This window comes from Phocoena phocoena, chromosome 20 (genome assembly GCF_963924675.1).
Source record: "Phocoena phocoena chromosome 20, mPhoPho1.1, whole genome shotgun sequence".
Lineage (NCBI taxonomy): Eukaryota > Metazoa > Chordata > Mammalia > Artiodactyla > Phocoenidae > Phocoena > Phocoena phocoena.
The window spans coordinates 6,774,493-6,791,313 of NC_089238.1; the positions used below are offsets into that span (position 1 = coordinate 6,774,493).

At 57.8% G+C, this 16,821-nt stretch overlaps 2 protein-coding genes across 2 annotated transcripts; both read left to right on the forward strand.

Annotated features, from left to right (window-relative positions):
* The first annotated feature begins 367 nt into the window (after nucleotides 1–367).
* Nucleotides 368–1,918, forward strand: NUP62 (nucleoporin 62). The gene has a single exon (XM_065899305.1). It carries the CDS (start codon nucleotides 368–370, stop codon nucleotides 1,916–1,918), a length of 1,551 nt encoding a protein of 516 aa, XP_065755377.1.
* A 5,137-nt stretch (nucleotides 1,919–7,055) lies between these two features.
* IL4I1 (interleukin 4 induced 1) lies at nucleotides 7,056–16,706 on the forward strand. Its single transcript, XM_065898268.1, has 7 exons — nucleotides 7,056–7,134; nucleotides 10,902–11,140; nucleotides 11,828–11,940; nucleotides 12,552–12,753; nucleotides 14,821–14,889; nucleotides 15,232–15,368; nucleotides 15,779–16,706. The coding sequence occupies exons 1-7, from the start codon at nucleotides 7,056–7,058 to the stop codon at nucleotides 16,704–16,706; spliced, it is 1,767 nt and encodes a 588-aa protein (XP_065754340.1).
* Nucleotides 16,707–16,821: the final 115 nt, after the last annotated feature.

The window sequence follows — 16,821 nt, forward strand, 5'->3', positions numbered from 1 at the left end:
CGCTCTTCGGCCTTCCCCTCCTTGGCAGCAGGGCTCCCGCTGGTGCTGGCTGTGGCCGTGAGCGGCCCAAGCACCTCCAGCTCCTAGTGCTTGACCCCCGGGACGGGCTGTGCATCCCGATCCTTCTTTACTAGTTTAGCAGGGCCTGGTTAGGCTACACATTGAGAAGAGGATGGGTGGCTGCTTGATCAGAATTATCGAGTCCTGCCACCCTGCAGACGGATCCGTCATACCGCTGAGGTTGCCTTTCCAAAACTGTCATCTGATCATGTCACTTCCTCTGCTTTGAAAAATCTTTCCAAGGTTGCAGACACCGGTGGATTTGCTTTGGGAGCCGGAGTAGCTGCTGCCACCAGAGTCTGGAGCCATGAGCGGGTTTAATTTTGGAGGCACTGGGGCCCCCACAGGCGGGTTCACCTTTGGCGCTGCAAAGACAGCAACAACCACGCCTGCTACGGGGTTTTCTTTCTCCACGTCTGGCACCGGCGGGTTTAATTTTGGGACTCCCTCCCAGCCAGCCGCGAGCACCCCTTCCACCAGCCTGTTCTCACTCACCACCCAGGCTCCGGCGACACAGACCCCAGGATTCAGTTTTGGAACCACAACTCCTACAGCAGGAGCAACCGGATTTTCCTTAGGGATCAACAGCCCAAAGCTAAACTTGAGCGGCACAGCTGCCACCCCAGCCACGACGCAGCCCAGCGGCTTTGGGCTCGGCGGCAGCACCCTCACCAATGCCATCTCGAGCGCCGTCACGTCAGCCCAGGGCACGGCGCCCACCGGCTTTGTGTTTGGCCCTACCACCACGTCTGCTGCTCCGTCCACCACACCTGGGGGCTTCTCATTCACAGGTGGAGGCACGTCCCAGACTGGGACCTCCGGCTTCAACATTGGCTCCATGGGGAGTTCGGCCCAGCCCACGGCCCTCACCGGGCTGCCCTTCACGCCAGCCACGCCAGTGGCCACTGGAGCAGGGGCCACACAGCCGGCTGCTTCCGCACCCACCGCCACTACCGCCAGTGCTGGGCCCTCACTCTTTGCCTCGCTGGCAAACGCTCCAGCCTCGTCTGCTGCCACCGGGCTCTCCCTTTGTGCCCCAGCCACCACGGCAGGGACGCCCGGAGTGGGGACGTTGGGCTTCAGCCTGAAGGCCCCTGGAGCAGCTTCCACCACCTCCACGGCGACGACCACCACCTCCACCACTGCCACCACCGGCTTCTCCTTGAATATAAAACCACTGGCTCCAGCTGGGATCCCCAGCAACACAGCGGCCTCTGGGACCGCCCCAGCCGGCCCCAGTGCAGCCACCGGGGTGTCCGCCAGCCCCGTGATGACCTACGCCCAGCTGGAGAGTCTGATCAACAAGTGGAGCCTGGAGCTGGAGGACCAGGAACGGCACTTCTTACAGCAGGCCACGCAGGTCAACGCCTGGGACCGCACGCTGATCGAGAACGGGGAGAAGATCACCACCCTCCACCGCGAGGTCGAGAAGGTGAAGCTGGACCAAAAGAGGCTGGACCAGGAGCTTGACTTCATCCTGTCTCAGCAGAAGGAGCTGGAGGACCTGCTGAGCCCGCTGGAGGAGTCGGTTAAGGAGCAGAGCGGGACGGTGTACCTGCAGCACGCCGACGAGGAGCGAGAGAAGACCTACAAGCTGGCCGAGAACATCGACGCACAGCTGAAGCGCATGGCCCAGGACCTCAAGGACATCATCGAGCATCTGAACACGTCAGGGGGCCCCGCCGACACCAGCGACCCGCTGCAGCAGATCTGCAAGATCCTCAACGCGCATATGGACTCGCTGCAGTGGATCGACCAGAACTCGGCCCTGCTGCAGAGGAAGGTGGAGGAGGTGACCAAGGTGTGCGAGGGCCGCCGCAAGGAGCAGGAGCGCAGCTTCCGCATCACCTTCGACTGAGCCACTGCCCCGAGGGTGCACAGCGGGGCTGGGGACATGCAGCTACTGTCCCGTTTGGGGTTGCAGTGAAATACATGTTTGTTTGTTTCTTTCTTTCAAACAGTCGTGCTGTTGAGAGAACTGTTCTGTGGTTAGACTTTCCACCTTAGCGAATAGAAAGGATTCTCAGAGCTCCGGTCCAGGCAGCAGCCTCGCAGGTGTGGTGTTTGTGTGTCCTAGACTCTCCATCTACTACAACCACCCACCTCCAAGAGCTGGAGAAGCACTGAGCTGCCTGAGAACCACTTGTCTCCCAGCCGGGGTGCCACGTGGCCACCCTGTCCAACACACAGTCATAGGTGCAGGGAGAAAAGACTACGGTTGAAGAATCTCCATCCTCAAGGAGCCAGCAGCCTGGTATAAGTGTAACCAGTATAGAGAAGTGACTTGTGAATGGAACGGACAGTGGGACATAGAATTTCAAAGGAGGAGAGATAGGTCAGATGAGGGACTTGAATGAGGTGTTGAGAAAAGAGGTCTCACCTTGCCTGGCTGACACACCTCCTCGTCCTCGTCTCCTTATCTCAGGCTTCTCCTCCGGGAAGCCCTCTCAGCCACCCTGAAGCTGGGTCAGGTGGCCGCCCTGCATCCTGCGGGCCCCACACCGCACTGAGCTTGCGAGCTCACATCTTCGGTTACACTTGTCACACTGTATTGTGCCGACTGTTTACTTCTGTGCCTCGCCATTAGGTTGTGAGCCCCTGGGGGCAGGGACTGTTTCTTGTTCCCCTTGTGTCACACTTGTCAAACAGGTGAACAGTAGAGATGAAACCAGCATAAAACATTAGTCCACAGGATGCCTGTTAAGTGGCCAGGGTGCCAGAGGTGGCCACAGACTTGATTCTGAACCTCCCAAAGCCAAAGCAAACCTAGTCAGTTGCAGTGAGATAGACCCACGGTGTGCAGAAGGCGGAAGCCAGCCAGCTGTATCCCAGGTGTCTTTTGTATTTGTCTCTACGCTCTGCTGCACTGAAGTACCTACGGCTGTCTGTTGCGTTTCTAAATAAAATAAAGTTTATAGTGGAATAAAAAAGCTGCTGTTAATGTGGATAACTTAGAAGAAGGTTGGGAAAAGAGCAGGTTCCAGATCAAGTGGGATGCCATTTGTCTGAAATTCAGAAGCAAGCAAACCTAAATGCACTGCCGAGGCATGCACACACGTACACTCACACATACACGTGTTCACAACGTGGCTTCCTCTGGTGTTGATGGCAGGAGAGGAGCAGGGGGGGAAACCCGTTATAGCTGGGTCATATCTTCCAGTACATGGAAATATCCAGTCATCTGTCACCATCCCCAAGGCGTGTCATCAGCGGCACTCCTCTCCCTGTTACCTGGGGCTGGCCAGAGGGTTCTAATTGTGCTTCAACAGTGGGCAACAGGTAAAGCTGGGCTGCAGCTTTGTATCGGGTGATTTCCAGATACTGGCCTGACGTTCTCCCTCTGACCCTGGCCCCTGTAGGCGCTAGTGATGCCGAGCGCTCAGATCTTGCTCCTGGTTCAGGGCGTTGGAAGTCTGCCCTCCAGCCTCCCTCAGCCTGTGCCACACTAAGCCGTGTTTTGGCTAAGGAGGGCCCAAGGACACTGGACATGTATGGGCCAGTTTCCCAAAGTCATGATCATGAGTCATTTCCTCAGGCCATCTTGGGCTTCTAAGAACCACTGTCCCATCCCAGCAGAAGCCATGGAAGAGGGAGGGGAACGAGCTAGAGGAGGGAGACCCCAGCAACCCCAGTTGCTTCTCTCTGAAGGCTCTGGCCCCTGCAACAGTGGCCCTTTGTGCCATCTGTGAGCCGTGACTTCATCCGGGACCCGTATCTGACTCCCTCACCTAAGCTGAGGAGAGATAGGGAGGCCTTGAGTCCCCTTAGAAAGTAGGAAGTAGTGCTTTACCTACATGTATTCATTCAGCATCCATCTTTGGAGTACCTACTACCTACCAGATCCTGATCTAGCATTGGGGTTTCAAAAATGGAAGGACAGGGCTTCCCTGGTGGCACAGTGCAACGTTGAGAGTCCGCCTGCCGATGCAGGGGACACGGGTTCCTGCCCCGGTCTGGGAGGATCCCACATGCCGCAGAGCGGCTGGGCCCGCGAGCCATGGCCGCTGAGCCTGCGCGTCCGGAGCCTGTGCTCCGCAACGGGAGAGGCCACAACAGGGAGAGGCCCACGTACCGCAAAAAAAAAAAAAAAAAATGGAACGATAATTCTCTGTGCATGAGGTCACTGGCAGGGGCCACACAATCTTGATAAGAAAAAAAAAATTCCTTGAGCTTGCATTTCCAATGCATATACCTGTTACTTTGCATATTAAACATTAGTGGAGCTTAATTACTTTCTTATAGTTGTATTTTTTAAAATAAAAACAAATTGAAGTTCTAATATTTTCCTCCCACACCCCAAGGGATCTCGGCACCCCACTTTGAAGAACACAAGCGATTATAATAATTCGACACAACAGCTGTGTCAGAGTGGGGGCTCCCGTGCTTGGGCACCATGGGGGGAATGGCTCCAGTGGCTTCCTGGGGGAGCCAGGGGCGTTCCCAAGATTGCAATAGGGTCAGCAGCTGACTGGGTACCACCCCGCGGATGCTGGCTTCATTGTAATTGCAGTTTCCCTTTCTAGGAAGAAAACAGATGCATTTCCCTGTCAGTCCAGACAAATGGCCTCTCCTTAAGTTCCTCTTCATTAATTAACAAGACAAGCGTGGTGACTAAATTCGCAGTCAGAGGCTTTTAAAGGTGAATCTCTCCCTCAGTAAGCTGTTATGGCATTTCTTCTCCCTGTTTAGGAGTAAGAGTGGCAACTGTGGGTTTATGGTTATGGCTCGCTTTTCATCTCCAAGACACCCTCAAACAACTGCCTCCATTATGGCCCGGCCCTTTCCCCAGGATGATGCCCCTGCCTCATCTGGCACAGGTGGGGATCAAAGAGTCAGATGTTGGGGCTTCCCTGGTGGCGCAGTGGTTGAGAGTCCGCCTGCCGATCCAGGGGAGACGGGTTCGTGCCCCAGTCCGGGAAGATCCCACATGCCGTGGAGCGGCTGGGCCGGTGAGCCATGGCCGCTGAGCCTGCGCGTCCGGAGCCTGTGCTCCACAACGGGAGAGGCCACAACAGTGAGAGGCCCGCGTACCGCCAAAAAAAAAAAAAGGAGTCAGATGTTTGAAACAACCAGAGATTTCCAGAGGTCGAGCAGCCTTATCTCCAAAGGGAAGTTGAAACAAATGAGTCTCAAGCAGTGGTGTGCTGGTAGCAGTCAGCCCTCCAGGGTCAGGGAAAGCCCTGACCGATAGCTTATGCCCATTCCCATGGTGTAAATTCTGCCACTATGGCTGATTTCAAGCCACCAAGATAAAGTCACCAAACACAAATTTGGGAAATTGACACACACTGTGTAGATGCAACTAATTCACCTCAAGAGTATATATGTAATAGTAAAAGGTAATCAGATAATTAAGGGATGAATTTTGAGTAAATAAAATTAATAAATAAAATTAATTGTAAATATTTTAATAATGGCTCGCAAAACAAAACCAAAAAAGAGATCCGAAAATTAAATGGTCGGCTCTCGTGAATAGGTGTGAGCCAGCTCCAGCACACCACTGCTCCCAGGGTTTTCAATCGACCTCAGAATTGCCTTGGTGCATTAAAAGTCTGCCCTCAGACCAGCAGCTCTCTGCAGAACTTCCCAGGAACAAAATCCCTCACCCTCAGAAGTCAGGTTTGCTTGTGGACACCAGCCAACCCCCAGCCAGACCTAACTGTCCTGAGCCGCCCCTGGGCCTCTCCCACAGCCCTCACACACCTTGGCACTGGTCACTTCACACTCCAGAGACCCACCTGGGCGCTACCCACACCTTGCCTCCAGACACCATCCTGGTTCAACCCCATGACCTGCTTTCCCCGAGGCAGAGCCCAGGTGTGCTGCTCTGCTAGGCTCAGGCCTAGCCTGGGGCCATGGGGCCACATCAGACCCCACCCCTGGGTTATAAGAACATAGACCCCCAAATCCACTGAACTGAAAGTGACACTTCCTGTCAAAGATACTCAGTATCACTCAGGTGCAGTGTGGGCTCTGTGAATGTTGATTCAAACCAACTGTTAAAAGAAAAAAAAGTTTTGATGGGACTTCCCTGGTGGTCCAGTGGTTGAGACTACGCGCTACCAGTGCAGGGGACACAGGTTCGATCCCTGGTCGGGGAACTAAGATCCTGCATGCCGCATGGCGTGGCCCAAAGAAAAAAAAAAAACATGTTTTGAGATAATCAGGGAAGTGTAAGCATTGATTTAATATCTTTTTTAAATATGATAATGGTATTGGAGTTTTATTTTTGAAAAGGCAAATAAGTTCTTATCTTTTTTTAATTAATTTGTATTGGAGTATAGTTGATTTACAATGTTGTGTTATTTTCTGCTATACAGCAAAGTGAATCAGTTTTACATATACATAAATCCACTCTTTTAGATTCTATTCACATACGTCATTACAGAGTACTGAGTTCCCTGTGCCATACAGTAGGTCCTAATTAGTTATCTATTTTATATATAGCAGTGTATATATGTCAGTCCCAAACTCCCAATTTATCCCTCCCACCAAGTTCTGTTCTTTTAGCGCAGAGGTTGGCAAACTGTGACCCCACTTCCCATTTTTGTAAGTAAAGTTTATTGGAACACAACCACACCCATCCATTTACATGCTGTGACTGCTGGGAGGACAGAGTTGAGTAGGCGAGGTGGAGACCACGTGGCCCCAAAAGCCTCAGATGTTTATAGAAAAAGTTTGCCGACTTCTGTCTTACAGAAACATCCTCAAGTATTCACCTACAAAAATGATAATATGTCTGGGGTTTGCTGTAAAATAATCAGTGGGGGAGGGAGAAAGTGTAAATGAAACAAGATAGGCTATGAGGCGATGAATGCACCTGGCTTCATCATCCTAATATATGTTTGAAATTTTCCGTAATAAAAAACTTTCGAGAAGGGAGCATCTGCGCTCCACAGCCTCCCAACTGCTCTGATCCCACACCAGGACCCTGGCATCTCTGGTCTAACAAGGGAATCGGGACAGAGCCAGCACCACTCAGCCCGGTTTCGCATATGCCCAACGATGACTTCTGTCCCGGGCTAACCAGAAAGGCCATGGGCGCTGAGAGAGCCCGCCAGAGCCAGCCATGCAGTGAGTGCCCCCCCATCAGAGCCCTGGGGTTCTGGAAACTGGGGAAGGAGGGGCAAGGGGGCTCTGAGGGAAGGGGGCCCCTGTCTAGGGGTCAGGCCAGAGATCAGGGCCTCAAGTAGGTCTGTCCTCTGCCCTCTGCACCCCTCCCCATCCAGGTCTGGACCCCCGACTTCTGTCTGGGGCCCTTGGTATCCCCTGGGTAGGCCCTGCCCTCCTCTGAGACTCGGTGAAAGTTTTAATACTGACCACTCAGGGTCTTTGGACTGACTCAGAGGAAAGAATATATATAAGGCACTAGCCCTGTCCATTGCCCATCTCTGTGGCCAGCATCACTAGTAGCTGCCCTGAGGGGCCACAGAGGGCCCCCCGGGGGGGGGCGGGAGCGGGGCCAGGTCTCTGGCTGCTTCGGATGTGACCTAACCCCGTTAGAACTGTCATTGTGGTTCTAGAAGCCAGCCAAATAAGGTAGGGTTTTCTCCCTAGAGACAATTTTTACCTGAAAGGGTTGAAAAAGCCCCAGGTCTTTCCCACCATCTGCCCCCACCCTCAGTTCTCGCTGTGTGTCCTGTATCTCCTACTCACAAGCTTAGGAAACCTAACCTAATCCAAACTACTCTTTCTCATGACCCTAAGTCATACCCTAATACCGTAAATTCAACCCTAACACGAATCTCTGATTTATCAGGAATGAGTCTGGAAGATCCAGTTATTTCTACCAAAGCAACCCCCAAATTACTCATAATCTCTTGACCCCAAAACAACCTTTGGTGTACGGCCTTCCAGCATGTCTTTTCCTGCCAACTGTACCGTGGACCATATCTGGCCACTCTTGGGTGTTCCACCCAGCATCAACCAAACCCTAAGCCAGGGCGATTCTGCCTCCCCTTCCTCTGGGAATGGTTGGCGATGTCTAGAGACATTTGTAGCTGTTAAGCCTTGAGGGGCAAGTGCTACTGGCATCTAGTGGGTAGAGGCCAGTGATGCTACTCAACATCCTACAATGCACAGGACCCTCCTCACAAAAACGGTCCCAGCTGCATAGCACCGACACGGAGAGCCCCTACCCGGGCCCCATCCCCGGTCCACGAGCCTGAGCTAACCAAGTGTTAGCCATCCTGGAGCCGGGCTGCTGGGATCAAACACAGGTTGTGCCCCTTCTTAGCTGGTGCCTGATCTGGGCCCCAGTTTTCTCCACTGTAAAATGAGGACAGCTCAACCCACCCTGTCAGAGTTGTCACTGGAGTCAATGAAGTAGAACGTGTAGCGTGTCGGGCACGCAGTACTCAGCAGGACCCACCGTCACTTTATCAGCATCCAGGAGGCTGAGCAGGCCTTGCCCTCGTAGCCTCCAAGAGTCCTGCTCGCCTCCCCACCTGACTGCTTGCATGGGGTCTCTGGGGTAAGGCTGCACGCCTTCCACAGAGTCCAGGGGGTGAACTGGGGGTGTGCCCGGAGCCGGGGGGACTGTGAACAGAGACCCTGTGCAGGAGAGACCAGGGGGTCAACCCAGGGACCCCAGGAGGGCCCCCCCTAGATGCTCTGCGGACCAACACTCCTTGCCCAGACATGCCCTGGGAGCCCCTTGGCTCTGCCCTTTCTGCTTCCATATTCTTGCTGCTCCCTTTCTCTGTGTGGGACATTGCCATGAGGCCGTAGAGCAGAGGGGCCTCTGGGAAGGGGACGGGGTGGGGGCAGGGACCTGGGATCAGGTGGACTCCCAGCTCTGCTGTTTCCCACTGTGGGACCCAGGGCAAGTGCCTTCCCCGCCGCGGGCCAGGTTCCCCTCCCTCACAAGGTGTGTAAGGTCCTGACGAGATGGCACGCCAACCCTCCACGTCATTGTGAATAAAGCAGACGGGGTCTGCGATGGGAAGGCCTGCCAGCTCTGAGGCCTGTGCAAGTCCTGGGGTCCGCCCCTGCCCAACCCCTGGCCACCTCTGAGCCTCAGATTCCTCCTCTACCCAGGGCAGAGCTCTGAGCACAGGCCACCTCAGAGAGCGGCAACCCTCTCGCTGCTGGTTTTTGCTGACTCGCACCCTTGGCTTTCTCTCAGTGTCCAGCTCACTGATTTTGTTTCCTTCTTGGTCACCGCCTTCCCACCCACATCAGATGTTTTCTGACTCACTGGTATGCACCCCCTCCAACCCCGTACCTCCATCAAACCACATCACTCTTTGATTTACTGTTTGGATTTTCCCAACTGGTTGCTGCAGAGGACCTGCCGCCCTCTGGCTTTTCTCCTTAGCACTCGCCTGGTGCTCTCTCCTCCAACCCCAAGAAAAACCCCCAAGATTGCCTCTCCCCACCCCCTTCAAGGGACCCACCATATGTCCCCTTGGCTAAAGTCCCGAAGCCATGAGCCCCATAGGGGCTCCTTGGAGCCGGGTCACCCTGTTCTCACTGCCTGCCCCTCGCCCCTGAGGAGAAAAGGGCCCACGGACAGTGGGTGGCCAAAGCCAGGGAGAGAGACAGAAGCACTCAACACTTTCTCCGAGGTGCCCCCCGCCGAAGCCCTAGCCTGAGCCGAGCGTCACAGTGGTTCTCAGCGCAGGGGGGACGGGCTCCTTGTGCAGGGCTGGGGTTGAGGGGGCCTTCACTGAATCCCTCTAGCACCCCCGCGGCGGCAGCAGCTGGCATTTCCTAAGAAGCAGCTTCTAGTACTGACCCGGCTGCTGTTTCCAGGGCCCCGACCTGGATTCACTGCCTACTCCCACCAGCACAGGAGCGGCCCCCCCTTGACAGATGACACCGGAGCCAAAGAGAGGGGAAGGCCTGCTCCAAGTCCCTCCTGGCATGTGCCAGACTCAGGACCCAGGCAGGCTGGCCCAGAGCTCGTGCCACCGACCACGAGCTGCTGCCTGCGAGTCCCCTGCTGTGCCCGTTTCACTGAGCTCAGAGCGGACTTGTGGCGGGGGCCAGCGAGGGCCCTCCAGAGCACAGGGATGGCTGACTCAGAGAAGGACTCAGAGGCTGTCGCAGGGCACACGCAGTCCCAAGGCCAGAGGCCGCCTCTCCCCCTGCTCTGAGAATGAAAGGCAAAGAGGGCAGACACAGGGGCCCTGCGATCAGATCAGGGGGACCAAGGGCTCGGGCAGGCCAGACTGATTTGCTTCCTCCCGACCCCTTCCCCAGCTGCCGCGCCCCCTCAACTAGACTCTGAGCATCTGACCCGCCCCCAAGAAAAGGAGTTTCATTTCCCACAGCTGGATTTCCCAAAAGGGAGGGGAGGGCGGGGCTCGGCTCAGTTTAAGGGCCCAGACAGGACACGGCAGACAGGTGGAGGGGACAGAGGAGAGATGAGGTGCTAATGCCTGCGGAGACTGAGGTAGCGAGGAGGCTGCAGAGAGACTGGGCCCCACGGAAACAGATGGGGAGACAGGGCTGAGCAGGGCAGATAAGGGAGAAACAGGGAGACCCAGAGGAGGTGAGAGAAAGGGGGGACAGAGAAGAGAGACAGGAGAGGAGGGCAGACAGGTGAGCAGAGACCAGGAGCCGGCTAGCCCAGGATCAGGGGACACACACGTGTAGAGAGACCAGGGCCATAGTGGGGAGGGCTGAGGTGGGCGCGGGGCAGCCCACAGTGGGCCAGGCTTGGGGGGACACAGGCTCCTGTCACAGTGGCCCTGCTTCCCCTCCAACCCAGATAACATCTCCCCCAGAGAGACATGGACTCCTTGGGTAAGTAAGCAGCGGAGGGGGCAGAACCCGCTTTTCTCTCCCCACATACCCGCTGAGCTGCCCGCTGACCCTGTCCTTCTTCCCCCCAGCCTGCCGCCTCCTCACCCTGGTCCCCATCCTCCTCAGCCTGGCGGCCTCCCTGGACTGGCAAACTGCCCAGAGCCACGACCCCTTCGAGAAATGTATGCGGGACCCCGACTATGAGCAGCTGCTCAGAGTCCTGACCTTGGGCCTCAATCGGACCTCGAAGCCCCAGAGGGTGACTGTGGTTGGTGCAGGCGTGGCTGGGTTGTTGGCCGCCAAGGTGCTCAGCGATGCTGGACACAAGGTGAGAAGTGCTGCTTGCTGTCTACCTTGAGTCTTTCCTGCTGCGGCTGGGAGTCCTGGGTACAGGGACCTGGCCACGTCCCTGTTGAGGGGTGGGGGTGATGGGAGGCGGAGAGAGGGAGCTATGCTTTCCTTGTGGTCAGGGGAGCGAGGCCTGGAACCCTCTGCTCTAACATGAAACCCAGAGGGAACATGTGTCTGTGCTGAGGGCTTTGACTTTCCCTGCCCCACTCTCATCCTGGAGGAAAGTCCCTTGAAACCTCTTCCAACTTCCTGGGAGGAATTTGTGTTGGTGGAGATGGAAACTCCACACAAGGGGAAGTGCCCCCTGAAGTCTAACCACTGTCCCTCTCACTGAAATCCAAGAATGAGTATAGGCCAGGCCAGTGGCTTCAGTACACACAAGAAATCTCCCCACTCCCTGAGCTGGGAAGTCCCTCTGAAATCTGGCCAGCGGCCTTCCTGCTGCAGTCTGGAAATTGTCACATTGTACATGTTCACTATGACTTTCTGTTCTCGCACCAGCCCCTCCCACCTCCCCATAAAAAAAAGATCCTTCTTTCATCTCCATCTGTGCTGCTGTGGGGATGGAAGATTGGGTGGGTGCGGCGTGGGGGCTGCGACAGGGTGGAGATGGGGAGTCAGTGGGAGGAGCTAAAGCACCTGCTTGCTGCCCATCGTCCCTCAGGTCACCATCCTGGAGGCAGACAACAGGATTGGGGGCCGAATCTTCACCTACCGGGACCGGAAGACCGGCTGGATTGGGGAGCTGGGAGCCATGCGCATGCCCAGCTCGCACAGGTGGGGCCTGACCTGGGGGCCAGGCAGGCACAGGGCCACCCCAGCCCCTACCTCTGAGCCCAGGCTCAACCAGATTCCCAACTCAATCACTGCTCCAGTGCCAGCACGAACCTCAACTCTGACCCCAAACCTGGCGCCCCAGTAAAGTCAGGCCTAGACCCAACCTCCAGCTCTGTCCTTTTCCTGACTGACACTTCCGGGCCTCCCGGCTCCAGCCCCACCACTGAACCCCTGAAGTGCTCAGGCCACTGCGTCCAGCCCTTCCAGACCCCCAGCTCTATCTTCCCGACCCTGGTCCTTTCCCCATCCCCAGCTCCCACCCCCATCCAACACAGCTCTGTCCCCATTCCTACTTGATCCCCAGTGAAAGCCACCTCCCCCTCCAAACCCAGTCCTGAAGTGTGCCGCCCTCAGCCTTCCAGCCTTGTTCCCCTTTCATTCCCGTCCCTGGCACTGAGGACCCCCAATCTAGCCCGGCTCCAGCCTCATGCCCAGCCCCAAGCCCCGTCCCCAGCTGCCCCACCCACCCCCTTCCCTTCTCCAAGCCCCACTGGGGAGAGGGGCCCTCACCTCCCCCGCCCGACCCTCACCAGCGGCTCCCACTCCCTCAGGATCCTCCATGCGCTCTGCAAGAGCCTGGGACTCAATCTGACCAAATTCACCCAGTACGACGAGAACACGTGGACGGAGGTGAATGAGGTGAAGCTGCGGAACTACGTGGTGGAGAAGATGCCTGAGAAGCTGGGCTACAAGCTGCATCCCAAGGAGAAGGGCCACTCGCCCGAAGAAATCTACCAGATGGCTCTCAACAGGGTAGGCGTGACCGCGAGCCCTGCAGCCCTGTCCCCCTGCCCCTGTCCTCCACGCTGTGGTGTCCCATGCCCTTTCCTCCTCCTGGCCTAGCTTTCCTTTTCCCATTCCTTCTGGTTTCCCATCACTGGCTCTTCCATCTTTAGTTTCCCCATAAGCCCTGCTGATCCCCATCTCCCATCCCCTTCTCACTCATACACTGGCCAGAACAACCTCACCTTTCTACACCTTTGGGGTCTTTTGTTGGTTTGTTTTGGTTTTTTTTAGGCTGCGTCATTCGGCCCGTGGGATGTGGGATCTTAGTTCCCCGACTAGGGATTGAATCCATGACCCCTGCATTGGGAGCTCAGAGTCTTAACCACTGGACCGCCAGGGAAGTCCCTCTACACCTTTGGTTTAAACTATGATCTGTGGGCTTGTTTTCCAGGTCCATCTCCTGAGACCCAGACCTATGTCTGTCTCCCCCTGGCCATCCCCCAGGACCCTCCAGCTCCCACTGAGCTCGGCGGCAGCTTCCCTGAACCCACTCAGATTCCTGGGTTCCCCCAACTCACAACAGTGCCATCATCACCACCCCCAGTCACGAAGCAGAACTCCAGGGGCCATCCTCGCTTCCTGCCTTCCCTGTCAGGTCCCAGCTCCATCCGTCCTGCCCTCGACTGTCTCACACTGTTCCTACCTCTCTGTCCCCCCAGCTCCAGCCCCAGCTCAGGCCTGGACCTCTCCCTGCATCCTCACCCTGGCCCACCCTGCTCACAGCCCCCTGTGCTCCCTAGCACCTCAGCCTCAGTTTGAAGCCCTGAGCAGTCTGGTCTCTCCCACTCCTTTAGCCCCATCTTCTCTCCAAGAAATTTTTATTGCCCACCCCAAACTCTCATGGTGGCCCAAACACCTTCGGCTCTGTACTCCTTCGTTTGCACTATGCTTGTCCACCGTCCCACACCCATGCCACTGACCCTGCCTGGAAGGCCTTTTCCTTTTCCCACCCAGGGGTTGGTCGTTTTCATCCCTCAAGAACCAGCTCCAGTGTCCCCTCCTCCAGGCAGCCTTCCCTGATGCCCTCAGGGAGGAGCCAGCCTAAGCCTCCTATGGGAGCTCCTAATTGTCCATCTCCTCTCGTGGACCAGGGTGGGCACTTAGTCCAGGCCATTTCTGTGCCCTGGCAGTGCCCAGTTTAAGGAGCCTAGGGAAATGTGAGGGGAAGGGTGAGTGAGTGAGTGAATGAGTGAGTGGAGGGACACCTCCTTTGGGGAGTTCCCTGGCCACAAGAGAGATGCCAGGTGGACAAAGGAGAGGGCTGAAAACAGAGGGCAGCGAGGCTTCCGGGAGGGGATGAGGCTTGAACAAAGTGGTGAATGATGACCAGTTGGGTGCCCGGCAAAGATGAGGGGGGTGAGCAGGTGCAGGGGTGTGGAGGTGGGGGAGACCCGAGGGTGGTCTGGGCACTGGACACTGTGCTGTAGACCTGAAGCTGCCCTAAAAGATGGTGACCGAGGGGCTGGCAGGGGCCTTGAACGGCAGGCTGAGGGCTGGAACTCTGCGGCTCCAGGCACTGGGGAGCCACAGAAGGCTGTGGGCAGGCGAGGCGCCGTGAACAAACCCCCGTGGCAGTCATGCCCTGTCAGGGCTGATGGGTGGGTGGCAGAAGGGACTCCACTTCCGTCTGCGCCCACAACGATCCAGGCGACAGGTAATTACCGTCCATAAGGACACAGCGCTGACTGAGACAAATAATTACTGTCCATAAGGACACAGCGCATGGAGCGCACAGGCTGGGACAGAGGCAGACAAAATAACACCCAACCAGGATGAGTGTGACATTGTCCGGTGGACCGAACGCCCGGGGAATGAGGGGTAGGAATGACTCAGGAGGACTTCCCAGGGTGGTGACATAGTTGCAGTGGAGGGCAAGGCTGAGAGCCGAGCACGGGCAACATCCTGGCAGCTTGAACAAGAGAGGTAAATGGCCGGCCGTGGGCAGGAGCAGGAAGAGAAGCCGGGTTTGGACCCCAGGTGGGGCCTCCCCGGTCCTGTCCCCACAGCTCAGCGCCACTGCTTGTCCCTCCACAGGCCATCGAAGATCTCAGGACACTGGGCTGCAGAAAGGCAATGATGAAGTTTGAAAGGCACACGCTCCTGGTGAGTGAGGGCCTCGGTGTCGCTGTCTGAGAAACGACGACAAGGAGGGTGTCCATGGGGCCTCGGGCGGGGAGTCAGAAGGCAGGAAACTGGGACCCCAGGCCTGCCACCTACTCCCTGCCTGACGGGGCTGGACACGCCCCTCTTGGGGCTTCGGTTTCCCTCATCTGTCACAAGGTGGGGGGGGCCATATCGCTGAGGTCCAGGGAACCGCACTAAGCACGGCTGTGTCACTGAACTAAGTAAGAGGCTCCGCAGGGAGCGGCCCCGTGGGAGGGGGTACGGAGCCGGCAGGTGCAGCCTGCCTGGGCCCTGACCTGGGTGGGCCACGCCATCCCCCAGGAATACCTCCTCGGGGAGGGAAACCTGAGCCAGCCTGCCGTTCGGCTCCTGGGAGACGTGATGTCCAAGGACGGCTTCTTCTATCTCAGCTTCGCCGAGGCCCTGCGGGCTCACAGCTGCCTCAGCGACCGGCTCAGGTGAGGCGGCGGGCTGGACAGACGCCGGGGGCCGATGGGGCGAGTACGGAGTGGGCGGGGCTGGCGGGGTGGGCGCGGCCTGTAGAGATGGGGGCAGGGGCCCAGGGGGCGGAGAGAGGCGCGCTGGGTCCCGCCACACTCGCCCCCGCATCCCGGTTCCTCCAGGGGAAGAAAGGTACCTGGAGAGTGGCGTGGCCCTGAGGGGACGAGGCGGGGTTCCCGGGTCACACCGCTCTGCTCCCGGGCCTCGGGGGGGCCATCGGGGACTGACGAGGGCGGGGGTAGATGAAGGGGTGGGATTAGAGGCAACCGGCAAGTGAGAACTGGAGCGGGGAGCGGGGAGTGTCTGGGGAGGGGCCGCTGCGGAGATGCAGGGCCCGAGAGCCCGTCACGCGCCCGCCCCGCCGCAGGTACAGCCGTATCGCGGGCGGCTGGGACCTGTTGCCGCGCGCGCTGCTGCACTCGCTGTCGGGGCCTGTGCTGCTGCACTCGCCCGTCGTGGCGATTAAGCAGGGGACGCACGAGGTGAGCGTGTACTTCGAGCCCTCGCGCCGGGCCCGGAATCTGAAGTCCTTGACGGCCGACGTGGTGCTGCTGACGGTGAGCGGGCCCGCGCTGCAGCGCATCACCTTCACGCCGCCGCTGACGCTCAAGTGGCAGGAGGCGGTGCGCGCGCTGCATTACATGCCGGCCACCAAGGTGTTCCTGAGCTTCCGCCGGCCCTTCTGGCACGACGAGCATATCGAAGGCGGCCACTCGAGCACCGACCGACCGTCGCGCGTGATATTCTATCCGCCGCCTGGCGAGGGCGCGCTGCTGCTCGCCTCGTACACGTGGTCGGACGCGGCTGCCACGTTCGCTGGCCTGAGCCTGTCCGAAGCCCTGCGCTTGGCGCTCGACGACGTGGCGGCGCTTCACGGGCCCATCGTGTACCGGCTCTGGGACGGCAGCGGCATCGTCAAGCGCTGGGCGGAGGACCCGCACAGCCAGGGCGGCTTCGTGGTGCAGCCCCCGATGCTCTGGCGAACCGACAAGGACGAGGGTCACGAGTACGATTGGGCGGTCCCCCACGGCCGCATTTACTTCGCCGGCGAGCACACGGCCTACCCGCACGGCTGGGTGGAGACGGCCGTCAAGTCGGCACTGCGGGCCGCCGTCTTGATCAACAGCCGGACCAGCAGCTGGAACGACCCCCAGACCATCAACAGCATGGGGCATGTGCACGTGGCGCCCGCCCAGCACCACCCGCGCAGCCTCGAAAGGGGGCGGGGCACCCACTCTCCAGCCTTACATGCCGTCACCGCTCCGCACACGACCCAAAAGAGGACCCAATATTAAAGTATTTTTGGAAACAGCAGTGTGGTCCCGCCCCCTCCCTGGCTCAGTCGCTTCCCCAGTTTGCAGGGAGCAAAACCATTAGCCCTCGCGGTAGAAGGGGCTGCGCCTATCCTGG